Source organism: Kogia breviceps, chromosome 9 (assembly GCF_026419965.1).
Source record: "Kogia breviceps isolate mKogBre1 chromosome 9, mKogBre1 haplotype 1, whole genome shotgun sequence".
NCBI classification, from domain to species: Eukaryota; Metazoa; Chordata; class Mammalia; order Artiodactyla; family Physeteridae; genus Kogia; species Kogia breviceps.
Window position 1 is genome coordinate 73,473,145 of NC_081318.1, and position 24,269 is coordinate 73,497,413.

The following is a 24,269-nucleotide window of genomic DNA, read 5'->3' on the forward strand; positions in this document are numbered from 1 at the left end:
TTTTTTTTTTTCTTGCATTAAAAAAAACAAAACAAAACAAACCCTCTGATGTGTAACCTAAATTCAATAACCACTTCTGATATTTTTAGCTGAGTATTAAGTATTTTGAATGGCATTTTGAGCTCTAAATAATTTTAGTAAATATTAGTACTAAAAATGCCTTGACATCACAGAACTAGTGGCTACAAAATTTTAGCATCTCACATCCCAGTAAACTGGTTGTTTGTATATTTTATACTGTGTTTGACCTTTGTAAAGACAACAAGATTCAATATCTGAGGTCTGTGTCACTGAAGAGATTGCATCAAAATCCACCCCTTAGTAGGTCCCATGTCTGGAGAAATTCACAAGGAGACCAGCATGTTTACCTCGCTGTGATCCAGCACAGCAAACAAACAACTGGGTTCTGTGATGTCTTTTTACTGCCTAATGTTTAAATATTGCCAGTGAAACGGAATTATACCTTTAGCTCTGCCACTGAGATGCATTATTTTTCATTCTAGTAATATGTTTTCATGGCTAAAATGAAAAAGAAAATGAGAGGAAAATATTTAACCATGGCCACATGATATGCCACATTTCTGTGAACAATCTGTTTGCTTCCAAACATCATTTGCATACTTACCATTTTATAATTAACATATTTTAAGACTGAGATCATAATCTATAGCAGACCAAAGATCAAAGCTCTTCTTCCAGCCTGGCTAAGGTATATTTTAGTCAGATATTGTTTTGAGGACCTTAACAAAGTACAATCTCCATGCTTTGCTCTCTTTAAATCATGTAGCACTTCAGACAGATAACCAATCATCTGACATCAGTTATCTGTTCTAACTACATTATATGCAAAAAAAAGAAAAAAAACCTTCATATCTACTGTGTAAATTCAGATCTCACTACTGGTGACACATTCTTCCTATTGTTAGTTGAATTCTCTGTTAAATCTCCAAGCAAATGAGCCTTATATCAAGGATGCTAAGAAGTTTTATATTCATTAGTTAGAGCCTTTGAGCTATCTTTCTAATTGGAAAAGAAATTTTTAAGATTACCTGAGTTCCAAAGGTTATTTTGGTGTACAAGGCAAGGGATGATCACTATGTGGTAGAAAATTACAAAAGAGATATCATTGTTGGCCTTCGGCATTAATGGTACTGTCTGGGCCAAAAGATTATATTCCAGTGCCTGATTTTTCCTTCACTTTTACAGCTCTTGTTTGAAAACAGACCTAATTGAGATTCAAATGCTTTATATTTTGATAGAGTTTTTACTGCAGTTGCATATGGAGCTGTGGCCATTGGAGAAACACTTGTTTTGGCACCTGGATATTCGAGAGCCAAATCTGGGGCTGCACATCTGTTTGCTTTGTTGAAAAAGAAACCAACTATAAACAGCTATAGTCAAGAACGGAAAAAAACCCGTAAGCACAACTCTGATTTTAAATGTCCACTTATTATTAATTGTCTATATGCATGCTCTCTAAATAGAGACTTAAATGAAGGCATTATCTGCTAACTGCAAAAGAGAGTGCTATAAAGAGTTAAAAGCTTGCATAAATAATTGTTACGGCTACAAAGGGAGAAAGGGGGTCTTGTCTTAAATTTTCACCTCTGTTACTAAAATGTACAGATTTTATATTTAAAAATATGTGCTTCTAGTTTATTTATTTGCCTGATGCCATGAGAATATTCTGGAACAAATGATTGATTTATATATTTGATTTTACTTAGACTGCAAAAGTTTTAGTCTTGGATAAAGATTTGCATTAGGATTTATTCATTTTTTTCCTCTGATAACATATGCAAAGTAAATAGTGCCCTGCTACTTCAGATGCCATTTTTCCTGGAAAATATATCTGTAAACAAAAGAGAGAAAAAGGGAACTATATTTGTTAAATTATTAAATATTAAAAAACATGCACATATTTAGTCACATACTCTAAAAGACTGTGACTATTAAAAGGGAAGTAATAGGAAGATTGTATAATTTCAAAATAAGCCTCTCAATAGTAGTCTTATACATTAAACATATATTCAATTTTTCTAGACATTTTAAATTTAAAAGAATAGCTATTAGGTATATACTTAAAAGAAAATTTTCATTTAAAAGTATTTCCCTCTAGAATTTTAACAGTAGATTTATATGTATGACAGCTTAAAATAGTACATTATCACTAGAACGTCATAATTATTAAAAGAAATGCTGGTTGTTAGAAACAAAAAGATCATGAAATTCTCAAAATAGAATACTCTAAGATACATTATTGTCAAAATAAGATTTTATACTTGTCTTTTGGAAAGTGAAGTATGTCGGAAACTTTTTTAATCTTAGGATTTAGATATTTAATAATATTACTACTCATTTCTTTCTAAACATTACAATAGAGGGATTGAGCATCTCATTGATAAATGTCCTCATAGAACTGTATACAAGACACAGAATGTGGAAATATTCCTTATAAAGACTACAAAATTGTTATTTAATCTTTATTTTATTTAATATATGAATACTTCTAAATATCAGTCCCTATGCTTTAAAAAAGTTAAAGTCTGATAAAACAAAATTGGCAAATATTGATAATTATTGAAGCTGGGAGATAGACATATAGCAGTCCGTTACATATTATTCTCTCTACTTTTATAGATGTTTGAAATATTCCATAATGAAATGTTTAAATTAGTAGGAATAAATTTTTAAACGCATTAAGTCTAGAAATCTAGAACATCTCTCTATGCCTTGCCAAAAGGCACCAGAGCATGCACAGAAATAATTGCACTCTCATTATTCAGCAGTATCCTGAGGTTTTTTTAAAAACTTATTATTTTTCACAAATAATATTCATGTGTTGTAGTGGGCAAAACAGAAAGCATTGAATAAGCCAAAAATAAGCTACTACTAAACTTAATATTTTGGCATATATCCTTCCAGGTATTTTTTTCTAATTCTAGACAACCACATGCTAACATTTCTTTCCTTTGACAACAGAATAATTTCATTGTCAAACATTTTTTGGTACTCCTCCCCTCCACCTACCCCACCTCCTACCTATATACTGGGCTTGGAATATGCTGAGCATGACTATTAAACCTGACTACTTAAAATGCAGTTGATTGAGGGCAAACATAAAGTTCAGAGAAACCTAAAATCTTATGAACCAAATATATAAATGGAAAGTTAATCATCATTTAGTGATCATTCTGGAAAGTCTTTTATAAACATCCCTGGTGTACGTAAGTATTGGTTTACAAATTACCAACCACTAAAGAGAATGAAGCATAGAGAGAAAGATAAACTTTTAGGCAAGTGTCACTGCCAAAAAATGATCAATTAACAATGATAAATCTGAATTCAAAATATAATGTATAATAACTGTAAAACATGGTCCAACCTACAAAAATAACATTTATATGTACAGTTGATGAGGACCCCATCTATGCTGAATTAAGCAATAAATGTCTATAAAGCACAAACTAATTTTTTTTAATGTATTTATTTACAGCAGCTGGTCAAACAGCTAATCTACAGATTGCACTGTGACTGGGCACTGAAGCCAAAGGAAACTAGTGATTTTAGGAACTTTGTGAAGTCCCGTAGTGAAGACAAGAACTACAGATATAAAAATCTCAACAGAAGTGACAGAAACAAATGTGCAGTCAGCAACTCTATAGAGAGGAATACAATATTTAAAATTAAAATGGTTGGACTTCCCTGGTGGCGCAATGGTTAAGAATCTGCCTGCCAATGCAGGAGACACGGGTTCGAGCCCTGGTCCGGAAAGATCCCAGATGCCGCGAAGTAACTAAGCTCATGCGCAGCAACTACTGAGCCTGTGCTCTAGACCCTCGCGAGCCACAACTACTGAGTCCATGTGCCACAACTACTGAAGGCCGCGCACTCTAGGGCCCACAACAAGAGAAGCCACCACAATGAGAAGCCTGCACACTGCAACGAAGAGCAGCCTCCCCTCGCCGCAACTAGAGAAAGCCCGTGCACAGCAACAAAGACCCAATGCAGCCAAAAATAAATAAATTTATTTTTAAAATAATAAAATTAGGGGCTTCCCTGGTGGCGCAGTGGTTGGGAGTCCGCCTGCCGATGCAGGAGACACGGGTTCGTGCCCTGGTCCGGGAGGATCCCACATGCCGCGGCGCGGCTGGGCCCGTGAGCCATGGCCGCTGGGCCTGTGCGTCCGGAGCCTGTGCTCCGCGGCGGGAGAGGCCACAGCGGTGAGAGGCCCGCATACCGCAAAAAAAAAAAAAAAAAAAAAAAAAAAAAAAAAAAAAAAAAAAAAAAAAAAAAAAATAAAATAATAAAATTAAAATGGTTGTGGAAACATGCACAATTTTCAGAAAGCACTCAGCCAGTGTGCTGTAATTTGTTACAGCCTTTCTAAGTCATCCTCTAAACACTGCCAGCTTTCTTTCACAGGACATATGTGAAGGGAATATAGAGTTCCGAGAAGTCTCTTTCTTGTATCCATGCCACGCAGATGTTCTAATCCTTCACAGTTTATCCCTCAGCATTGAGAAAGGGAAGACTGTAGCATTTGTTGGGAGCAGTGGCTGTGGGAAAAGCACTTCTGTCCAACTTCTGCAGAGATTTTATGACCCAGTGAAAGGACAAGTGGTAAGACTGAATTCAAATACAACTTATCTGGGGGTTAGTGGGGCTATTCTTAAACATTCCCTTGGGCTTAAGCATCCTCGCTGATTTGGGGAGGGCAAACAGTGCAGTAGTTAAAAAAAAAAAAAAAAAAAAACTATGCCTTAACTAAGAGGATAAGCAAACCAATAACAGAAATGATGGATAGGACTTTGAGGCTAAGATCAAAGCTCCAAAGATTCTTCAACCATTATAGAGCAGAAATTTTGATCTTATAAGCCATGGAATTCTCTAAGAATACAGGTGTTGGAAGATGGGTGTAATATCAACATCTGGGCTCTTTTGTCACTCTGTTCTGCCTCCCTGGTTCAGGCTTCCTGCTATTCACTCTGGCTATCTCCACCTCCCAACTCTCAAAACCTTAGGCATGATTAGAGTTTCTTTGAATCAGCTCTGTTAAGTTCTGCATCCTGATCTCAAAAAAGTGCAACCTCTCCCTCCTTTGAACTCCAAGGACTGTTTTTCTCACCTGGCACTTTTCTTACTTTAACTTGTATTCAGATTTTCAATTACCCTCTGCCCACAACCACCACCAAATTACACGCACACAAAGACAATCTCCTGTTCTGCCTTCTTCTACCCCCACAAAAACCCATAAGCCCATAAAAGTCAAAAACTGTCATGTCAGTCATCCTTCTGCTGCAATTTACAGTCTTTTCCCCATCACAGAGTCTCAAAGACTCTTTGCAAAATGGAACAGTCCAAAATGGCTGCCTTGTTACAAGAGAAAACAGTGAGTTAACAATGAGTATGAAAATCAGGCGACATTCACCTATTTGCACATAGCATAGCACACTCCCTCCTTTAAACTCTCCAATGAGTTCCCAGCACCATTACAATAAACCAGAGTCCATACCATCAAATCAAGGTCGTTCATGATCTGGGCCCTGCCTCTCTCTCCAAACTCCTCTCCTATCCCTCCTACCTCGTTGTGCACTGTGTATCAGTCTCACTGGCTTCTTTATATCCTTTAAACACACTGGACTTTTGTTCTTGCTATTCCTCTGCTTTGAATGTTCTTACTCTACGTTCTTTGCCAATGGCTTCTCATCATTCATGTCTCAGTCTAAATGCTACTTCCTTAGATAGAATATAATGCATCCACTCGCCCCCTTCCCAAATCCTCGCCACACCCTTAGTCATCCTCTATCCCATTATCTTGTCTTCATGACACTTTCTTTTTCTGATGTTATTGAGTTGTTTGTGTGCTTATTGCCTGCCTCTCTCCACCAGAATATAAGCTACAGGAGGGTAAGAGCTTTGTCTTGTTTATTACTGTTTCCCCAGTGTCAGAAGAGTCCCCATCACATAATAGGTATGCTCATCAAATGTAACTTGAATTTTGTTATACGTCCATGTGAATAAACATGGCTTTGTACAAAATGACTTATTTCTGCATGTGGACTACTGTATCAATCTGCACCTACTCTCTCACCAGGCTTTAATAAAGTGGGGTCCTGTTGCAGTGGAGGTTGGTATTTTTTCATCTGACTTCAGTACAGAGCACCAGATGTTATTCTAGACTCTGAGCAGGTCTCTAGAATATATAGCCATTCCTAGAAATGTCAAGTAAGTTTAGGAGTCGGTACTTTAGTCAGTTACATGCTGTCTGCTTCTATACAACATATGATTTATGAACCTTCCCTGGGTAACGTTATACTATGAAACAGCTTGAATTCCTAACCTTCTTGTTATGATTTGTATATGTTTGAATACAGTGAACCGTAACATGATACAGTTGTTGGATCTTCACTTACCATTTTCCATTCTGCTTTTGGCAGCTCTTTGATGGTATGGATACAAAGGAATTGAATGTACAGTGGCTCCGCTCCCAAATAGGAATCGTTTCTCAAGAGCCTGTGCTATTCAACTGTAGCATTGCTGAGAACATTGTCTATGGTGATAACAGCCATGTCGTGCCATTGAATGAGATAAAAGAAGTAGCAAATGCAGCGAATATCCACTCTTTTATTGAGAGTCTCCCTGAGGTAAGAAAATGTCTGAAATCTTGAATTACAAAGCTGTCAAGTAAGCCCAAGTATTTTATTGGGCCTAAGTGGTTATTTTTATGTGCTCCATGGATTATACAATTTAGTTATTGCTAGCATCTAATGTAAAGTTAGATATAAAAAGCAAAATTTGAGATTTTTGTGTGACTCTTTTTTCTAAGACCAAACTGTATTAATATTCGCTGAATTAATTTTCACATTGTGATTCTACACCTTCTATTCATTTATACTCTGCCATGTCTACACCACCATCATCCCCCTCTGGACAACCTTAGTAGCCTCTTAATCTATCTTCCTGCTTCCAGTCTTGCCCCTTTATAATTCTTCCTCAGAGCAACTGGAAGGATCTTTTAAAAACATAAAGTAAATCATACCCCTCCCTGCTTAAAACCTCCTAATGGCATGCCTTTACACGAAGAATGAAGTCAAAACTCCTTATGTGGCTGGCAAAGCCTTCTATGATCTGGCCCTGCTTACCTCTCCAGCTCCTTGCTCATCATGTGCTCCCTCTCCTCCAGCAACACTGATTTCTTTGTGTCTCATCAATTGGCCAAGTTCTTCCCTACCACAGGACATTTACATTTGCTATTTCTTCAGCTGCGGCCTCCCTTCCTGGCTCTTTGAATAGCCAGGTCCTTAACTTTCAAGATCTTTCAGATGTCACTCTTGCAGAGGCCTTCCTTGGCCACCTTATTTGAAAGAGTCCCCACCAGCCCTTACAGCCTATCACATAGTCTTCAGGGTGCTCATCACAGTCTAAAACTACCCTGGTGCTTATTGACTTGTTTAGGGCCTCCTTTTCCCACTAAAGTGTTAAGTAAATGCCTGCCATTTTTGTCACCTCTCTGTATTGGCTGTGATGGCCGACACAAAATCTCAGAAAAGTTAAAAATCTTGACTAACGGTAGAGAAGCCTTTAGCATAGCAATCATTGATACAAATCCAGAAGTAGCACATAGAGACACTGTAATTGCAGCTTCAAATTCTTGTCATATCTGTTTAAATCTACATATACACATAGATAAAGTAAAAATATAGATACCTACTTTTGATTGGAAACAATTTTTATAATGTAATTTTCTAGCTCACTTTAAAAGGAAATGCCAAAGTTTAGTAAGCATTATATCAAACAACTAATCTAGTGCCCTGTTCTTTGGGGGAGTATACTGGTTACCATACTCTTTTTTATACTACTAGATCTTCCCTCACCATCTCCTGTCCACACTAATTGATGCCTCTAACTATAAATGGGCCTTTACTACAATTTCCCTAACTCCAGTATGGTTCTTCATTACTACCTATAATAGAAGGAGTAACATTTTTATCAATATTGTGACCCTATGTCTTTCCCTTTTTTTACTAAGGCATTCACTGCGTTATTGATTCAGGGTCAGATTATTATCCACATACTCCTGATAGGTTTTTTTCTTTAATTTATATATGGTAAAATGCTATCCATTTTATATTTGTACCATTTGACTTTTGTCCTTAAATTGCTTATTATCTTTCATTCTTTTCATTGTACTATTTCTCAGATTTACCCAAAACTACATACTGCAGAGATTCAGTGTGCTTTTTACAATAAACTTTGAGAATCAAGATGATGTTATTTCCAAAAGAAAGAATAGCTTGTTTCTCAGTGTTTTTAACTTTAGTTTACCTTCATATCACTGTTACCCCTAAAATATATACAACCATAGAGAAATCTGGTGCCAAAATATCATTCTGGAATAGGACAGTGGACCTACTAGTCTAGCAGCAATGAAAATGACCATTTGGAGTGAAGAAAAGATAGGAAATTTGGGAGATCACTTAGGAGCTATTTCCAGGGTTAAGTTATGAGGGCCTGAATTAATAATTATAAAGTGAAGTAAAACAAGGAAAAGGATGTAAAAGATATCATAAAAGTGGATTGTCAGGACTTAGTTTAAGGTTGTCTGTAGAAAGTGAGCAAGAAAGTACATAATATACTGGGCAGCTTGCTGGAATAAAAACACACAGAGCATATGGTGAGAGTACAGAAGAAAGAATGACAAAGTCTCCTTTTTTTAAAAAAAAAAAATGCAACAAAACCTTTATTAACATTTTGAACAGGTTTAGCTATTACTAAAACTGGTAACTTCTAATCTTAAATTGGGGCAAATGGCTAGAGTGCAGAGTGATGCCATGATTGGGCATTATGAATGCAACACTGAATAATTATCAGCCACCCCTCAGATGGAGGACCAGGTGCAGGGTCGACTCTTTCTGGATGCTGTAATCAGAAAGAGTGCGGCCATCTTCCAGCTGTTTGCCTGCAAAGACGAGCCTCTGCTGATCAGGGGGATGCCTTCTTTATCCTCGATCTTGGCCTTCACATTCTCGGTGGTGTCACTGGAGCTCAGAGAAAACCACACAGAGGATGTTGCTTTGAACTGGGTTTTGAAGAATGAGTAGTTCACTAGGCAGAGAGGGGACAACACCATTCTTAGGAGACAGAATAAGCTCATGAAGAAACACATATATGTGAAAGGGTTTTAGGTATCTGGGGGAAAATAAATTTAAAATTCTGAGCATAAAGCATAAACTGGGGAATTGAGAAGAAGCCAAACAAAATATGCACATGGACTAAATGCTAAGGTTCTGATTTACCAGGCTAAGTTTGGAAATAGGAAACCGCTAGACATTTTTAGGCAGAGAAATGACATGATCAAATTTTTAAAGAAAATAATTGCATTTGAAGCTCAGCCTTTTGTTTGCTCATTCAAGAGGCTCTGTGGTCTCTGTGGCAATGGCATAGACTGCATGAGAGGGGCAAGTCCTGGTACATTACGACAGTCTAGATGAGAGAAATTCAGGACCACATTTTCTTTCCGCCAGTTCCTATTTCCAAAAGTTCTTAAACTCCATGCCCTCCTCTCCCCTCCACACACAAAGACCATGTGTTTGATGTCAATTTGTTGGGTGGCCAAAATGATGTGAGGCTTTATGAAATCTTTATTAGTCCTACTTAGAATGACTTGTCAAATATTTCTACAGAAATATTCATATATTTGATTACGGGTTGCTACCCAGCCCTTTCTGGGGGTGTTAAATAATGTATATCACATATTAAATATAAATAATATATAATATGTTCAATTTACAGTATATTTTCTTCTAAAGTAAAAAAACCAATAGAATTCTTAAACAAATATAGCCCTGTGGGTTTCAGATAAAGGATTATGGACCTATCTGGCAGATCAAGGCAGGAGGGTGAATAGCAGAGCGTCAACTCAGAGCGTGCTAAGGGTAACACATCTATGGTATGTGCCATGGAGATAACCTGCAGGCATTTGGAAATATCAGCCTGGAAGATGAGTTGATATAACACTGACTTGGTCTTGAGGATCCTCGGAGAAACACAACAGGTGTAGATATCCCCTGGTGGCCACAATTTCACACGGTGGCAGCTCTCAGTCAAGCCACATCATGTCTCCCACTGGAACCACCCAGAAACTCCTTTCCAGGGCCTGCAGGGAATCTCCAGAATGCAGTTGGTTTAGGATTAGACTCTTTCTGATGTTCCCTCCAGGATCCAACTGGTATTTAGACCCAGGTTCACCCTGAACAGCCATTGCCTCTTGAGTGTCTCATAAAACAGGTGATTTCAGGGCACTCACTATCCCAGTGTTTGCCAGAAATTTTAGATTTTCAGTTTAAACAGGAAAGAATGAAATCCTATAATTCATTAAAAACAAACAAAAAAACAAAAACCTTCAGTTTAAGTGTCTAAAAATGTTTTGGGGTTGTTATTGAGACAACGTATATAGTCACATTTATAATCTGTTCTGCTTAATGATAGGCAAAAACATCTGAATTGTATTTTCAACCAATTCATTATTGAGACTTACATCTCCCTGAAAGCCAGAGAAGGCCAAGAGATGCAAAGTGATTTCTAAGCTAGTATTGTATCTTCTTCAGCTATAAGAGAGGAATCCACATACAATTTAAGCTGGACTGGCAGAAAGAGCTACAAGCCCATTATCATTCCCACCCAATCCTCTCTCAATTTTTGGCTTAAGATTGAATTCTCTAATTAGATGGGAACTTTGCAGTGTGTGGAAATGAACCACAGAGTTTTACCTGATTATCTGTAGCCCTATGATTCCAATTTTAATAAAATGCATTTTAGGAGGAAGAGGCCCAGCGTGATGGCAGTCCCAGATAAAATCGCAGAGGAGCTAGCTAAAGTCTGTTTACTTCGTAGAGCATTCACTTCAGAAAAGATGCTTTTACTGGGCGTTAGTAATTCAGATACCCATTGTTTGATATAAAGTAAGCAACTGAGCATTTTAAGTTGAAAACTGAACTTTGAGATGAAGCAGACACATTTGTTATAAAGTTATATCATAGGCTCTCTCGAAACCCACTCTGCTGGAAAGGCACCTCCTGAAGGCAGCCAGGTATGGAGGGAAAGCAATTGAATCAGGCTTCTCCAGGGCACTAAGATAAATAGCAGCACATCAGTCATGTGCTGCATCTTCTCTATAATGCTGCTACAGGATCCACCTTTAGAAGCCTGTACACTTGGACTCACTTTCCCAGTGGAGCTCATCTATCCACACATCCTTGCCTGGGTACCAATGGCACGTATTTCTCAGACAACTGGCAAGGGCTACTAGAAAGCAGTGTGAAACCTTGGAGGGAAGCAGAGTTAATAGGACAATCTAGAAAGCAAGTGGGAGCCTGCTTGCTGATCCATTGTGATTTAGGATGGCTTCAGGATGAGTGAAAAACTTCCTTTACCCTTCCATGGAGGGTAATACTGAAAAAGGGGTCATTAGTATGTAGGAGAGTGTAGAAACATTGTGAAGTGCTAAATGTCACTATCATGGCCTGAAAAGGTGAATGGACTGTCTCAAGATGTCAGCCTAACTTACTTCTAGGATGATACCTGCACCTCTGAGAAGGGCATCATGGCATCTGGAGAGATGTGCCCATAGAGGGTTGGTGAAAGTCAAAGTTAAGGAACCCATTGATTTCCTTAAAATGATACTTCAAATCATTTTGATCTGAAAACAGAAGACAATTTAACTTAATGGGGAAAGATTTGTGCTTACTGAGAACTTTTTTTCCCTAATAATTTTTTTTCTTATGTTTTAATTTGAACAATTCCTTTGTAGAAGCACAATGGCAAAGGTCTACTGTTTGTGATCAGATTAGATATGTAAATAAGATGGTAGTGTTTACTGCTGGTTTACCATTTATTTGCAACAAAGCCCAAGAATAGATTTTAGTACTTGTTGGGACACAAATTTTAGAGAGTAGCAAAATTTGAAATATTTAGATGGCTCTCGCCCACAGTTGCCATGTTAATTTAAATAACCAAGCCTCGCTTTCTTAATTGCATGTTCCTGTAATAGAAATACAACACACAAGTTGGACTGAAAGGCACACAGCTTTCTGGCGGCCAGAAACAAAGACTAGCTATTGCAAGAGCTCTTCTCCGAAAAGCAAAAATTTTATTGTTGGATGAGGCCACTTCAGCCCTTGATAATGAGAGTGAAAAGGTAACATCCTCTTCTTTCATCTCAGAATGTAATATGAAATATGAGAGTGGAGTATTGTCGAAGAAATCAAGGTCAGTTTGGGGAAGAAAGGTCTGGAGAGAATTGTAGTCATAGGGTCACCAGTTGTAATTAAGGTTTGGGCATTTATAAAAAGGTTAGAGGCTGGTGGGGAGGTGGGAGAGAGTTGGGACACAGGGCATCTCATGTTTTAGAAAGGTTTTCTTATTTGAATTGGTCTCATTATCAAAAGGGACCCAGTTGTTGAAATGTTTCTCCACTCAAGGAAAAAGCCCAATGAAAATTACTTTCCTGTTTTGTTATTATTTTAATGATACCAAACAAAATAATAAGGCAATCTACATATATAAAAGAGTGATCTACACTGCAGTGTTGGAGCCTGCTAGTTACTCTACCTTCTATAGTCTATTAGCTCTGTTTGAGAAGGAAACAAGGGGGCAAACAGACATGTAACAATAAACCTACACTGCAAGGTCCTTCAGATGTTTAATTTTACTATGTCCTTGTCCCATAATAGTTCTTGGATATAACATGTTCTTGTGTGTGTGTGTGTGTGTGTGTGTGTGTGTGTGTGTGTGTGTGTGTGTGTGTGGTACGTGGGCCTCTCACTGTTGTGGCCTCTCCTGTTGAGGAGCACAGGCTCCGGACGCACAGGCTCAGCGGCCATGGCTCACGGGCCCAGCCGCTCCCGTGTCCCCTGCATCGGCAGGCAGACTCCCAACCACTGCACCACCAGGGAAGCCCACATGTTCTTATTTTTTAAATGAATGTTGGTTGAATAAATTATAATCTTTCATATTTATCAAGGGCTTATTATGTACTACTATCTCAATCCTCACAACAACTTGATGAATTAGCTTATTTTATGCTCATTTTATAGATCAGCACACTAAGGCTTAGAAAAGTTAAGAAACTTTCCTAAATTTTAATAGATGGTGTCTGACCTAAGATCCCATGTGATTAATCACCACACAATTGCTATTTGTACATGATTATCATTCTTGATTTCCAAGGAGACAGTGTGTTATGAAAGAAAAAAATGGGACTTTTGGAACCAGACATATATGGGCTGTAATCCTGGATTCATCAGTTACTAGCAGTGTGACCTAGGTCAAGGGACCTGGACTTTTCAAATCTTGGTTTACTCATCAGGGAAATGAAAATAATCCTCACAGAGTTACTGAAAGGATTTAAATGAAATATCCATCATTGGAATATCTTATATACTCAGCAAATATTGGTTTTCACCCTCCACTTTCATTTCTTTTTTGTTGTTGTTTTTTTGGCCGTGCTTCATGGCATGCAGGATCTTAGTTCCCCAACCAGGGAATGAACCCATGCCCACGGCAGTGGAAGCACAGAGTCCTAACCACTGGACCGCCAGGGAATTCCCTCATTTCTCTTATATAGCATTATAATCTCATTGTAGCTGAGATGCTGTTTTAGCCAGGACAGTTTTATAACTAAATATTTTTTTAAAAAAACAACAAATAAAAAAATAAAATTGTGAGAAGAAATGAAGTAAGTAAATAAGACAATTCCACTTGGGTATGGAAATACTACTTTCTGGCTTTGACTTTGGAACCACTTACTTACACACACAAATAATCACCTAATTTTTACTCATTGTCACGAAAGCTCTTCAAATTAAAAGTCTTACTTAATGTGTCTATAATTACTTTTTCTAGATTTCTATTGAGTAGGGTATTTCACAAAGTAGGGTAGTTTCCTTGGAGATAAGCAAATACACAATAAATGTTATTAGATTACCTTAATTAATTTGACTTGCACAAGTTTATTAGCATTTAACCCATGGTAGCAACACAGGTCCTTCTCTCTTCCAGGTGGTTCAGCATGCCCTTGATAAGGCCAGTAAGGGGAGGATGTGCCTAGTGGTGGCTCACAGACTCTCCACAATACACAACGCAGATTTGATAGTGGTTCTGCACAATGGAAAAATAAAGGAACAAGGAACTCATCAAGAGCTCCTGAGAAATCGAGACATATATTTTAAATTAGTAAATGAACAGTCAGTGCAGTGATGCTGTTGGAGTTAACACGTATTTTGATCTTTGCATAATGCAAAGAATAAATAGTAATTCGTAGGAATTAGGAATTACTTAGTAATTATTTGGCATGCTTTGATGTCCTTTATTGCATGTATCAATAGAATCATGCTATTCAAGTACAGACATGTTCTGTTTACACACCATCTTCCCTTCAGGTTTTTAAAAGGAAAGAAAAATTACTAAATTCATTTAAGTGAGATAATCCCTGTATCCCTCACTTTATAAAAAGCACATTTGCTTATAAAGCAATTTGCTGCAAAATGAATATTTTCCTTTCAACTTCCACTATAAAATCAAGAATATATTCCCAGAGGGAAAAATTACCCAGTTAACTAAATTAAAAGATTTTAGCAAAGAGAGAGTAAGATGTAGTTGGGCCTGTGGCATTGCAGGGAGAATGATTTTAATTTGGAACTTCCCAAATTTTGTACCAAATTAGAGTACTTTGAGGTAGTCCTTCACTCCAGACCATAGGATGTTCTCTCATAATATCTCTCAATGCTTGTTTCAGTGAATATCCACTGTTTCCCAAAATTCCATTATATTCCTTTGTCGGGGGATAAGGAGAATTACAGTGTAAAATTTCTGGCAGAATTAGGTAGTTATCTTCCACTTCAGTAGGTGAAATGCCTTACATGATCCATTCTGAAGATTCCATTATTCCAAGCTTTCGGTTTGGCAGAATAAGTGACAAGCTTACCTGTATATGAACACTTATTTACTTAAAATAAGAGCTACTTTTATTACGGGTGAAAAAATTTTTAATGCCTTTCTCTATTATTATTATTCAATCAAGTAATTTGTTTAAACTTTATATGTACTTTATTTTATGTAATATATGTATGATTTTAAAATTCTGTGAAAATAACAATATTGGTAAACTGAATCATGTTTTCAGTTACTTAAATATGTAATTTCATCTAATGATTTATCTCCATTCTTAACTGTATTTTCTTCCATTAACAGTAATACTTACAACCAGCCTCTCTAAAGTACCCTCTGCCAGTAATCTGAAATCTTGTGAAAAAAATTAAAACCATTTGTGTCTTATGCCACTTTTTAGAAAATGCAAAATAAAAATAGGCTTGGGGGATTGAGAACCAGATTATTGTTTAAAAGCATTGGCACTGGGCTTCCCTGGTGGCGCAGTGGTTGAGAGTCTGCCTGCAGATGCAGGGGACACGGGTTCGTGCCCCGGTCCGGGAGGATCCCACATGCCGCGGAGCGGCTGGGCCCGTGAGCCATGGCCGCTGAGCCTGCGCGTCCAGAGCCTGTGCTCCGCCAACGGGAGAGGCCACAGCAGTGAGAGGACCGCGTACCGCAAAAAAAAAAAAAGCGTTGGCACTGAAAGCCTGTGGCCCTTTTGCTATGTGTGAATGTAGAGCCCTTGGTGTGTTCTCTTTCCAGAGTAGGGTGGGAAGGAGGGACGGGGCAATATGATATGGATGTGCTTAATTCCTCAGAGCAGGAGCAGCCCAGGCTCCAAGTCTGTAATGCCTCCTAGATTAGCAAATACCTGCAGTGCCTACTTTCCCCTTGAGCCTATCCATAGCAATCCTACCGTCATACCTACAGATGTCAGAGAAACACTTTCCTTTCTAATTAATAGCCCTGTCTAATTGTTTATTTGCATTTTTATTTCAAAAGATTTTCAAGGATGCTCCACAAACAGCATTCTCTTAAAGTCACTGCCTTCATGGGAACAAGCAACCATGCTAAGAATTAGGATCCCAGATAGTATACAAGGATCTGTGGGGTTATCAGCTGATGAAGGCAGAAAATAAGTAGAGACCAGCTGCTTTTAGGGACTGCCACAGTTTAAAAGTTTAAAATTGCTGTACTGTTCTTAAAATGGTTTTAAAATATATCATTTTATTTAAGACACTAGTTTTAATAGAACCAAGGCACCCCATCCCCAAAATTATTCCAGCCAGCTGTGGAATTACTTCAGTGAGGTCAGGATTTTAGGAATACCTGTAAAAATTTTTTCAAAATTAACTACCATTTACACATACCTTATCAGTTTTGTAAGTGTGACTTTTTAATCCGTATACTTTTTCTTAAATCGGGGTACTCTATAACTGGAAAAGAAGCTAAGTTAGGAACTGAGATTTTTATCTTAAAAAAAATGAAATGAAAAGGTACTTTAGGAGATTTAAGTCTACATTTTAAATTTTAAATCACTCCTTAAAGCTCTTATAAGTTAATTATTAAATAATAATATGTTTAGGTTTATAGTTCCCAACTTGATATTTACATAAGGGCTGTAAGTAATGAATGCTGCATTATTCAGGGCACCAAATCAGCACATTTAGCTGATTCAGCATTATCTTCTTATAGTGCCTTAGATACTGTAGATATTAAATAAATACTAGGTGACTCAGCTCAGAAGGACATCTCTCATAGCAGGTACGCTTTATTGATACAGAAATGAGGCTTATATTTTACTGAAAAGATGAGCTGGTGGGCTGCAAATTGTTTTTGCTTCAACAGTTGCATATTGCCATCCCTTTGTCACGGGTATTATCCATCACTGGTGACCCATTGGATGGTTAGCTTTTATTCTAGGCTAGCCTAAGTCCATAAAAATGTTTTCTTTCCACTCACATGCAATTTTAATTTTACTTTAACTAACTTTAATTTAATTAATTATAGTCTTTTATCATAGTGCAATATTGAGTTGGTTTAATTTATTTAATTTTGAAATAATTTGGCACTTGAGTGTACCTTGCCAAATCCCATTTAGATCCTTGTGGGCCTAATTTCCCACAAGACTTCTATCTATATTACTAGGCATTCATTAGTCTTGAGGACTTCCTGGTCTCAGGAAAACACTGACTTCTGCCGTCATGATTCATAGCCTAATACTCATTTAGGCTGACCTCAATCCAAACCTGTCCAAGCACTCTTGCCCTCTGCTTCTACTTGACCTTTGGGCTTGGATATGTTACAGGTGACAAAAAGGAGGCACCGGTGGAAGGGGGGCGGGGTTTGGGCAGGGGAAGGTGGGTAGTGGGGTGGGTACAGGAGAACCTCTAAATACCTGGCCTGGAAAGTCCTAAATATAGTGAAGGCAGCAGACCAGGGAGGTCAGGATACATCAGAGTCATCCTTTAAATGTTAGTATGTTATAGTAGCTCTCAGCCATCGTCACATCTTGTCCTTTGCACCACCCTTCCTTCCTGGGAAGGAGGGCTGTTCACTGAGTCTTAAAATAATTGAAACATCAATGAGGGTACCAGTGGAACTGAACCAATGTAGCAAGGATAAGGCACAGATATTAACAAAAAGAAATAAACCACTATGTCACACCTCTTTTATAACTAACCCAACCAACCTACCTTATATCTTATCATTCCTTAAAACAAGCTGTGGTTTGTTTTTATTTTAAGTCAACTTAGGTCATAGCTAATAACCTGGTTTTTAGCCTACTCAATGTGTCAGTTTCATCATATGTATAGCGTGCTTTGCATATGACCTGTTATATGAAAATATTTCCTGTTAGTGTCCACCTGTGTATTCATTGTTCAAATTTGAGCTCTTATTCCCAGAGGGCTACTGAAGTGGAATCATAGGTTGACTGGCAAGTTCACTCATAAGAACTCGTGAAGGGAAGAAACTGGGAAAATTGGAAGTAATAAAACAGAAATTTAAAAGCTCATTTAAAAGCCATAATTATTTTAAAAATGTATGGATCATCAAATGTCTACATAGTACCTCAAGTAACATAGCTTGCCACCTTTTAGCAAAACCACACTGATAAAGCCTGTATTACTTTTCTATTGCTGCTGTAACAAATTACCACAAATTTAGTGGATTAAAACAACACACATTTATTATCCTATAGTTCTAGAGGACAAAAGTCTAAAATCAGTCTCTGAGGGCTCTAGAGAAAAATCTATTCCTTGTTCTTTTCCCATGTTCCTCAGTGTGCATCCTGAGGGTATCTGATTCCTTCATCATACCTCCATCTCTCTCTGCTTTTGTCCTTCCTCTCTTACTCTTATAAGGACCCATGTGATTACATTGGGCCCACGTAGGGAATCCAGGATAATTTTCCCATCTCAAGATTCTTAATCACATCTTCAAAGACCCTTTTGACATGTGGACATCTTTGGGAGGCCCAGCCTACTACAAAGCATTCAAACTTTTATTCCATTGAAAAGAAAAGACAATTTTTCTTAGATTTCCACTGAATAAAAGCTCACAAAGAACTCTGAAAACATCCAATTGAACATCATCGTTATATGTTGATGAGAGAGCAAAAACTCACAAATCTTGCCTCCAAGCCCTGTGCTATTTCCATTGCAACATGCTACCCATCCTCATTGCTAGGCAAAGATTTGGAATGCATTTGTCTTTCTCCCTTCACTTTTCTACTGAATTCTGCTGTTACTGGTATTCGCTTTTATCCTGAGACTAGATTTATTAAATAGAAGTTTATACTAAGTTCTACTTTCTTAACCTTTTTCTCTTTCCACTAAAATGCTTTATGCATTAGCAAGTAAAAATAGCATCCTTAATACTGTAAATATATGAGCTTTCACACACTTCTGACTCAGTATACTTTTGAATTTTCCTAAAACCATTTTAAACTACTGCTTCTAATCAGAGCTAATTTTTTTGTGTGAAATTTTTCACATAGGCATGGGATAAGCACTTTATGTACATTGTCTCTTTAGTCCTTATATCAACCCTATAATGACAAATATTAACATTATCTTTCTTTAAAGAGAAGAAAACTGAAGCTTAAGGGAATTAAGTAATTTGTTGAGGCCTGGGCTTTGGGATTCACAGCGTTATCTAACTCCAGAGCCCACAGTCTCCATCATAACACCAAGTACTTCTGTCCACAATTTATTCAGGAAGATGGCTAGCCAAACTGAGAGTATAGTCATTGCTCACAGGAGTATATCAATGTGAGGATCAAAGTAAAGTTTTGGCAGCAGTTATATGGTCTAATAAAATTAACAAGCCACACCCTAAAATTATTCTCTACATCCACACTGCTGAAACAAGATTGAATTCAGCCCAAGTTACGAGATATGTTTTTCCTTTTGTGCTTACTTACATGTATAAGTGTTGTGGATTTGGACACTTTTTACCTGGGTAATATTGTAGAAATATGAGAATTCCAAGCTAAAAAATTCTTGAAAGAGTCACACTTCTTAGACAAAAGCATAGTATCTGTGATTATAATGTCTACAGAAATATGCTGAAAAACATCACCAATGTAATTGAGTTTGTTAGGCATGTTTTCTTAATGATTTATACTTATATATCAAGGTCTAATTTAATCCTACTAAAATGTTTTACTTTTTAAACTGCTTGAGGATCTGTTTATTGAGATTTCAGAAAAGCAAAAGTTAGACAATTGGGTGTGAAATTCTATAAATGAATGCAATCACTGCTGCATTATTAAACTGAGGGAAAGAATGGTCTTGTAAACTGATCTGTGTTTTTGTAGATGTAGTAAATGATGGAATGCTATTCTTTATAAGCCAAGTAAAATTTGCTATTGAATGGAGGTATTTTGTTTGATCATCAACTTTACTACAATCCAGTAATGTAATACATGGCTAAAATATTTTCTCCCCAGTTGAAAGTCAGGAAGAGATTCTAGGAAAAGAGTTGAAGCTGTTAAATTACCAGAACATTCTGGACAACTGTAAAGAAAAAAAGAAAGAGAGAGAACAGGAGAAAGAATGAACTAGAGAAAGAAGAAAAACCTATTTGAAAATACTCAAACAATAAAGAATGAAATACACTCAAGCAATCAGCTTAGGATTGGAAGGGAAAAATATTCTACCATCAAATCCTCAGAAACCTAAAAAAGGTGTACAAATTTAAATGTAAAATTTTTACTTCCATGGCCCCAGGTAAAGCAGAATTACACCTTTGCCTACACTAGTTTCATAAATTCCTTTAGTCCCCAGTTTCCTAGAGATAAATCCCTTGAGAAGAGATAGGTTAAGAGCAACATATACCCCAAAAAGGAAAAGCCTGGCTCTCACAAGATGGTATGAGGACACCAAAGGAAAGTAGGAGCAAGAGAGGTTCACCAAATAAGAGCAAAGTCAACAGGGCTACCAAGGATGGAGACAGGGAAAAAAAAAACACCTCCAAAGTAACAAAGAGAATGCTTTCTGTTACAAAATGAAATATTCCTGTCATTAGTAGTAGCAATAATAAGATCAATAATATAAAATAAGCTAGATTTATAAGTTCTAGGTTTATATCCAATATACAGTTTTTATATAGAACTTATAAAATTAAGTTCACAATGAGCACTCATCTATCAGGCACTATGATTGAGCCTTATAGGCATTAACTTACTGACAGTTAAGATTCATTCTTTTATTCAAATTTTACCAAATGGGGAAACTGAGGCACAGAGTAATTAAGGAATCTTCCCAAGGTCAAACACCGAGGAAGTGACAGAATGAGGATTCAGCTCAGAAAATCTGACTCTATAACCCACACGCAACTAACCCATTAGGCCTCTAAGATGGAACCGGAAATGGTAAAGTAGTACTTTTGAATTATTTACATAGAAAACAACTTGCACTGTGCCTCCCCCTTACACTGCAGAAATACAAAGGTTCACGGTTCCTCTTTGGTTAACATTCTGACGTGAAGCTGGATTTTTTTCTTCTGCCCACCTACACTCTGAAAAAAACTCTCGTACACAATCCAATTACAATTTGGAAGGGTTAGAAATATAGCTGCTCTGGCAATAGCACATTTTCCCCACAAACGTTCAGTTTTCTCTACCTTCAGACACACACACTCACAAGTGTAGAGGAAGATTAGACCCTGAGATCTACATAGATTGTTTCTCTCACTGTTGAATCACTCCAGCTATCTTATTTTCGGGGTGTTTATCATAACTCTTTTGTTCCATTTGCAGCCCACTTGCTGATGCATCATTTCTCTCTTTGCCTAAGATAAAAAAGATCTTGATAGCTATGTTATGCAAAAACTAAGACAGATTTACAAATGTTGCAACTAAAAAAGAAAAAAGGTAGTAACATATGCATTGGGTTATGTATTGGCTAAGGTGGAGCCACCAAAAGTGGTTCAGGTTTGCTCAACTATACTGAGGCTCCTGTTCATAAGAACGACTTTCCAAATACTGTACAATAAATACTGCTTCAGTAATAAAATTATTTTAAAATGAGATATTTAATGACGGACTATAAAATTCCACTTATTTCCATATTGATGGAAGGCCTATGACATTAACCTAGACAAAACATTCGGAACCCAGCATACACAGAATAAGCAAGATAAGTACAAAACATCACAAAATTTTAATCATTAACTTCTGAAATGTGAAGGACAACAATCCCGTGGTTCTTCACTGATGTTATGTATTTCAAGTTGCTCCTTAAGTGAATATTGGAATCTTCACAGAAACTCCAGTCTCGTCAGAAAAGAGTTAACCTTTCTCCTTTCTCCACATTCATTTTTACCAAGGTAGATTACAAAGCCAAAGATAAAAGACATTTTCTTTGATTTACTCAGGTAAAAGTCTTCTAAAATGTGTAACATTTTAGTAGGGCATACAAACTAAGGACTCAACAGTACACCTCTAGCTCTAAATTTTAAATCTATTTATAGGTGTCAGAGAGGTATTAATTTGAGATTAGCATATTCTTAAATTAAGGTCTATAGCCTGCATCAAATTCTCAAAGGGGTTTATTAACAACAACAAAATTGAGAACCATTGTTTGAGACCAGAATTAAAAAAAAAAAAACAAAAACCAAAAAACTATCTCCAAAACCAGCCACTTTAAATATAGGAATCATAAATAAAAGTTGTAAACCTAAGCATGGATAGAATAAGTAATGAAATCCAATAAGTGTTAACTTATTTTCTTTGCTGTAGTATAGTTTTAAAAAGGCATAGGCTCTTGTATCCATTTTTTTTTCTTTTGGTATATTCAGAATTTCCTGTGTATAGTTAAAAGAAGAGCAGTTACTTTTACAAAAGTCTATTTAGCAACATCAGTGAGCTCTATTAGTTTGTTATACACAATAGAATATTTAAATTTACTTAATAATCAAGTAACTTTATTTGGAGGACAAACTAAATTAACCTCTGTCCCCTTGTAACAATTTTAGATCAAAATAGATTGGGCTTAATTCCGAGTAAGTACATATACACTCACAGACCAAGGTTTAAGTTATTTTAACACACTTTGAGCATTTTAAAATTATAATGCTATAATGCCTACATATTATTAAATTTTTAAATTGTTAATTTTAGAGTCATAAGGTCAGAATGATGGGATGATTTTTATTTTTTTCAAATGATCATTTTTTCCTTAAAGAAAGAACTCAAGAAATATTTTACTTCTGTTTTACAATTTTAAGTTAAGTTCTCAAATTATGACTGTGATTCACAATCATGCTTAAGGCTTATTTTTAACCCAAAGTACTGAACACAAGTAGGCTGTTGACTTGTTTTTAAATTTTTTTGAACGACAGCAAATGTATCATTTAAAATATCACTATGAGATACAGTTAACTCTACTACAAGCTGAGGCTATATTAGAGATATGATATATGTCCAATCTACTTACCCTCTTCTTCTCTTCTCCCAACATTTCAAGAGTGAGAGCCTCTTTAGTGGCTGTATTTAAGCATTCCTTTCAAGGGCTAATGAATATGTCATGCATGTATTACTTCAAGCTTGTTAAAGAATAACTTAATTATGTAGAATTATATAAAAACTTTTAAAGAAAGTTAGAACTAATTAGTGATTAAGTAGACCTAACTTTACTCTTGGACGTTATTTCTCCAACGGTCATAAAATATCAACATTTTAAAACAGATCTTTTCATCCCGCTAAGACAGCTGATTCAAATCAGACTCATGTATGGTGGCCATGAATGAATTACCTCTCTTTAAAGGTCAATTCTGTGGCTTCATGAAGCCAGAGGCCAAAACATCTGGCTAATTCAGTTAAAAAAGTAAACTATAAAAATCATAAGTCATTTTTGGGGAGTATCCTATAGACTCATTGATTGAATCTTTTTTTTTTTTTTTAACTTTTCAACCAGTTATAGCTAACATGTTCAAGTGAATCTATATTTAGTACCATGTGACAGTGGTGTCCACTCTCAGTTGGGAAATACAACAGATTGTTTCCCAAAATTCTTTTGTAAAATGATAGCACATGTTATGTTCCATTTTGCCCACTTACTGTAATTAATCTGGTACTAACAAATGGAAACCGATCTGCAGGTTTCAGTTTACTGGAACTGTATGGTACAAAGCCTTAAAAGGAGTTTCTGCTTCCAGAGCCAGCACTCTCTTTCCCCACAATGTTCTCCATTGGCCCAGATCATCTGCTTGATTTTGCAACCAAGTGGACCCTCATTCAAAAGGTCATAACCATGGAAGGACAATTCACAAAAGAGGAAATAAAAATAGCAAATAAAGATGTGGAAGAAAAGGTTAGGAATCTAAAATATATAACTTAAAGTAATAATGAGATTCATTTCTTCCTTATTAAGGGAACAAAGAATTCAGTGCACTTAAGGCTGGTTCTTTCAACTGCTGTTTCCTGAAGTATAAACTGCTACAGGGACAGTAATCTGGTCATCCCTATCTAGAGCCTTTAAAATGTTCTTATCCCTCAAGAATTCCCGTCTCTTTTAGTATCCTAAGGAAATAATCAGAAATTAGAACAAAAAGTCATGCAAAAGGATGTTCAATCATTTGGAAACAGCTGAATGCCCAGTATTGGGGAAGTAGTAAAATTTTGATATATGAGGTCCATAACCATTTAAAATTGTGTTTGCAGATAATTTATAATAGTGGGGGGAATTTATTTTAATCTTAATTTCTTACATGTACATACATGTAAGAAAAAAGTCACTTGGCAAAAAGATTATAAGACATAATTGTGGTTTCTCAGAAGTGGCTTTAAGGTAATTTGTGTTTTCTCTGCTTCTTTACAATTCCTTGTACTT

General features: G+C 36.6%; 1 protein-coding gene across 1 annotated transcript in view; it reads left to right on the forward strand.

Moving 5' to 3' along the window:
* Window positions 1-14,259, forward strand: part of ABCB5 (ATP binding cassette subfamily B member 5) — a 101,867-nt gene extending 87,608 nt beyond the window's left edge. The window contains 6 exon segments of the mRNA XM_059073986.1: window positions 1,260-1,404; window positions 1,406-1,417; window positions 4,426-4,623; window positions 6,441-6,647; window positions 12,053-12,199; window positions 14,062-14,259. Coding sequence (XP_058929969.1) covers window positions 1,260-1,404; window positions 1,406-1,417; window positions 4,426-4,623; window positions 6,441-6,647; window positions 12,053-12,199; window positions 14,062-14,259 — 907 coding nt within the window.
* Window positions 14,260-24,269: the final 10,010 nt, after the last annotated feature.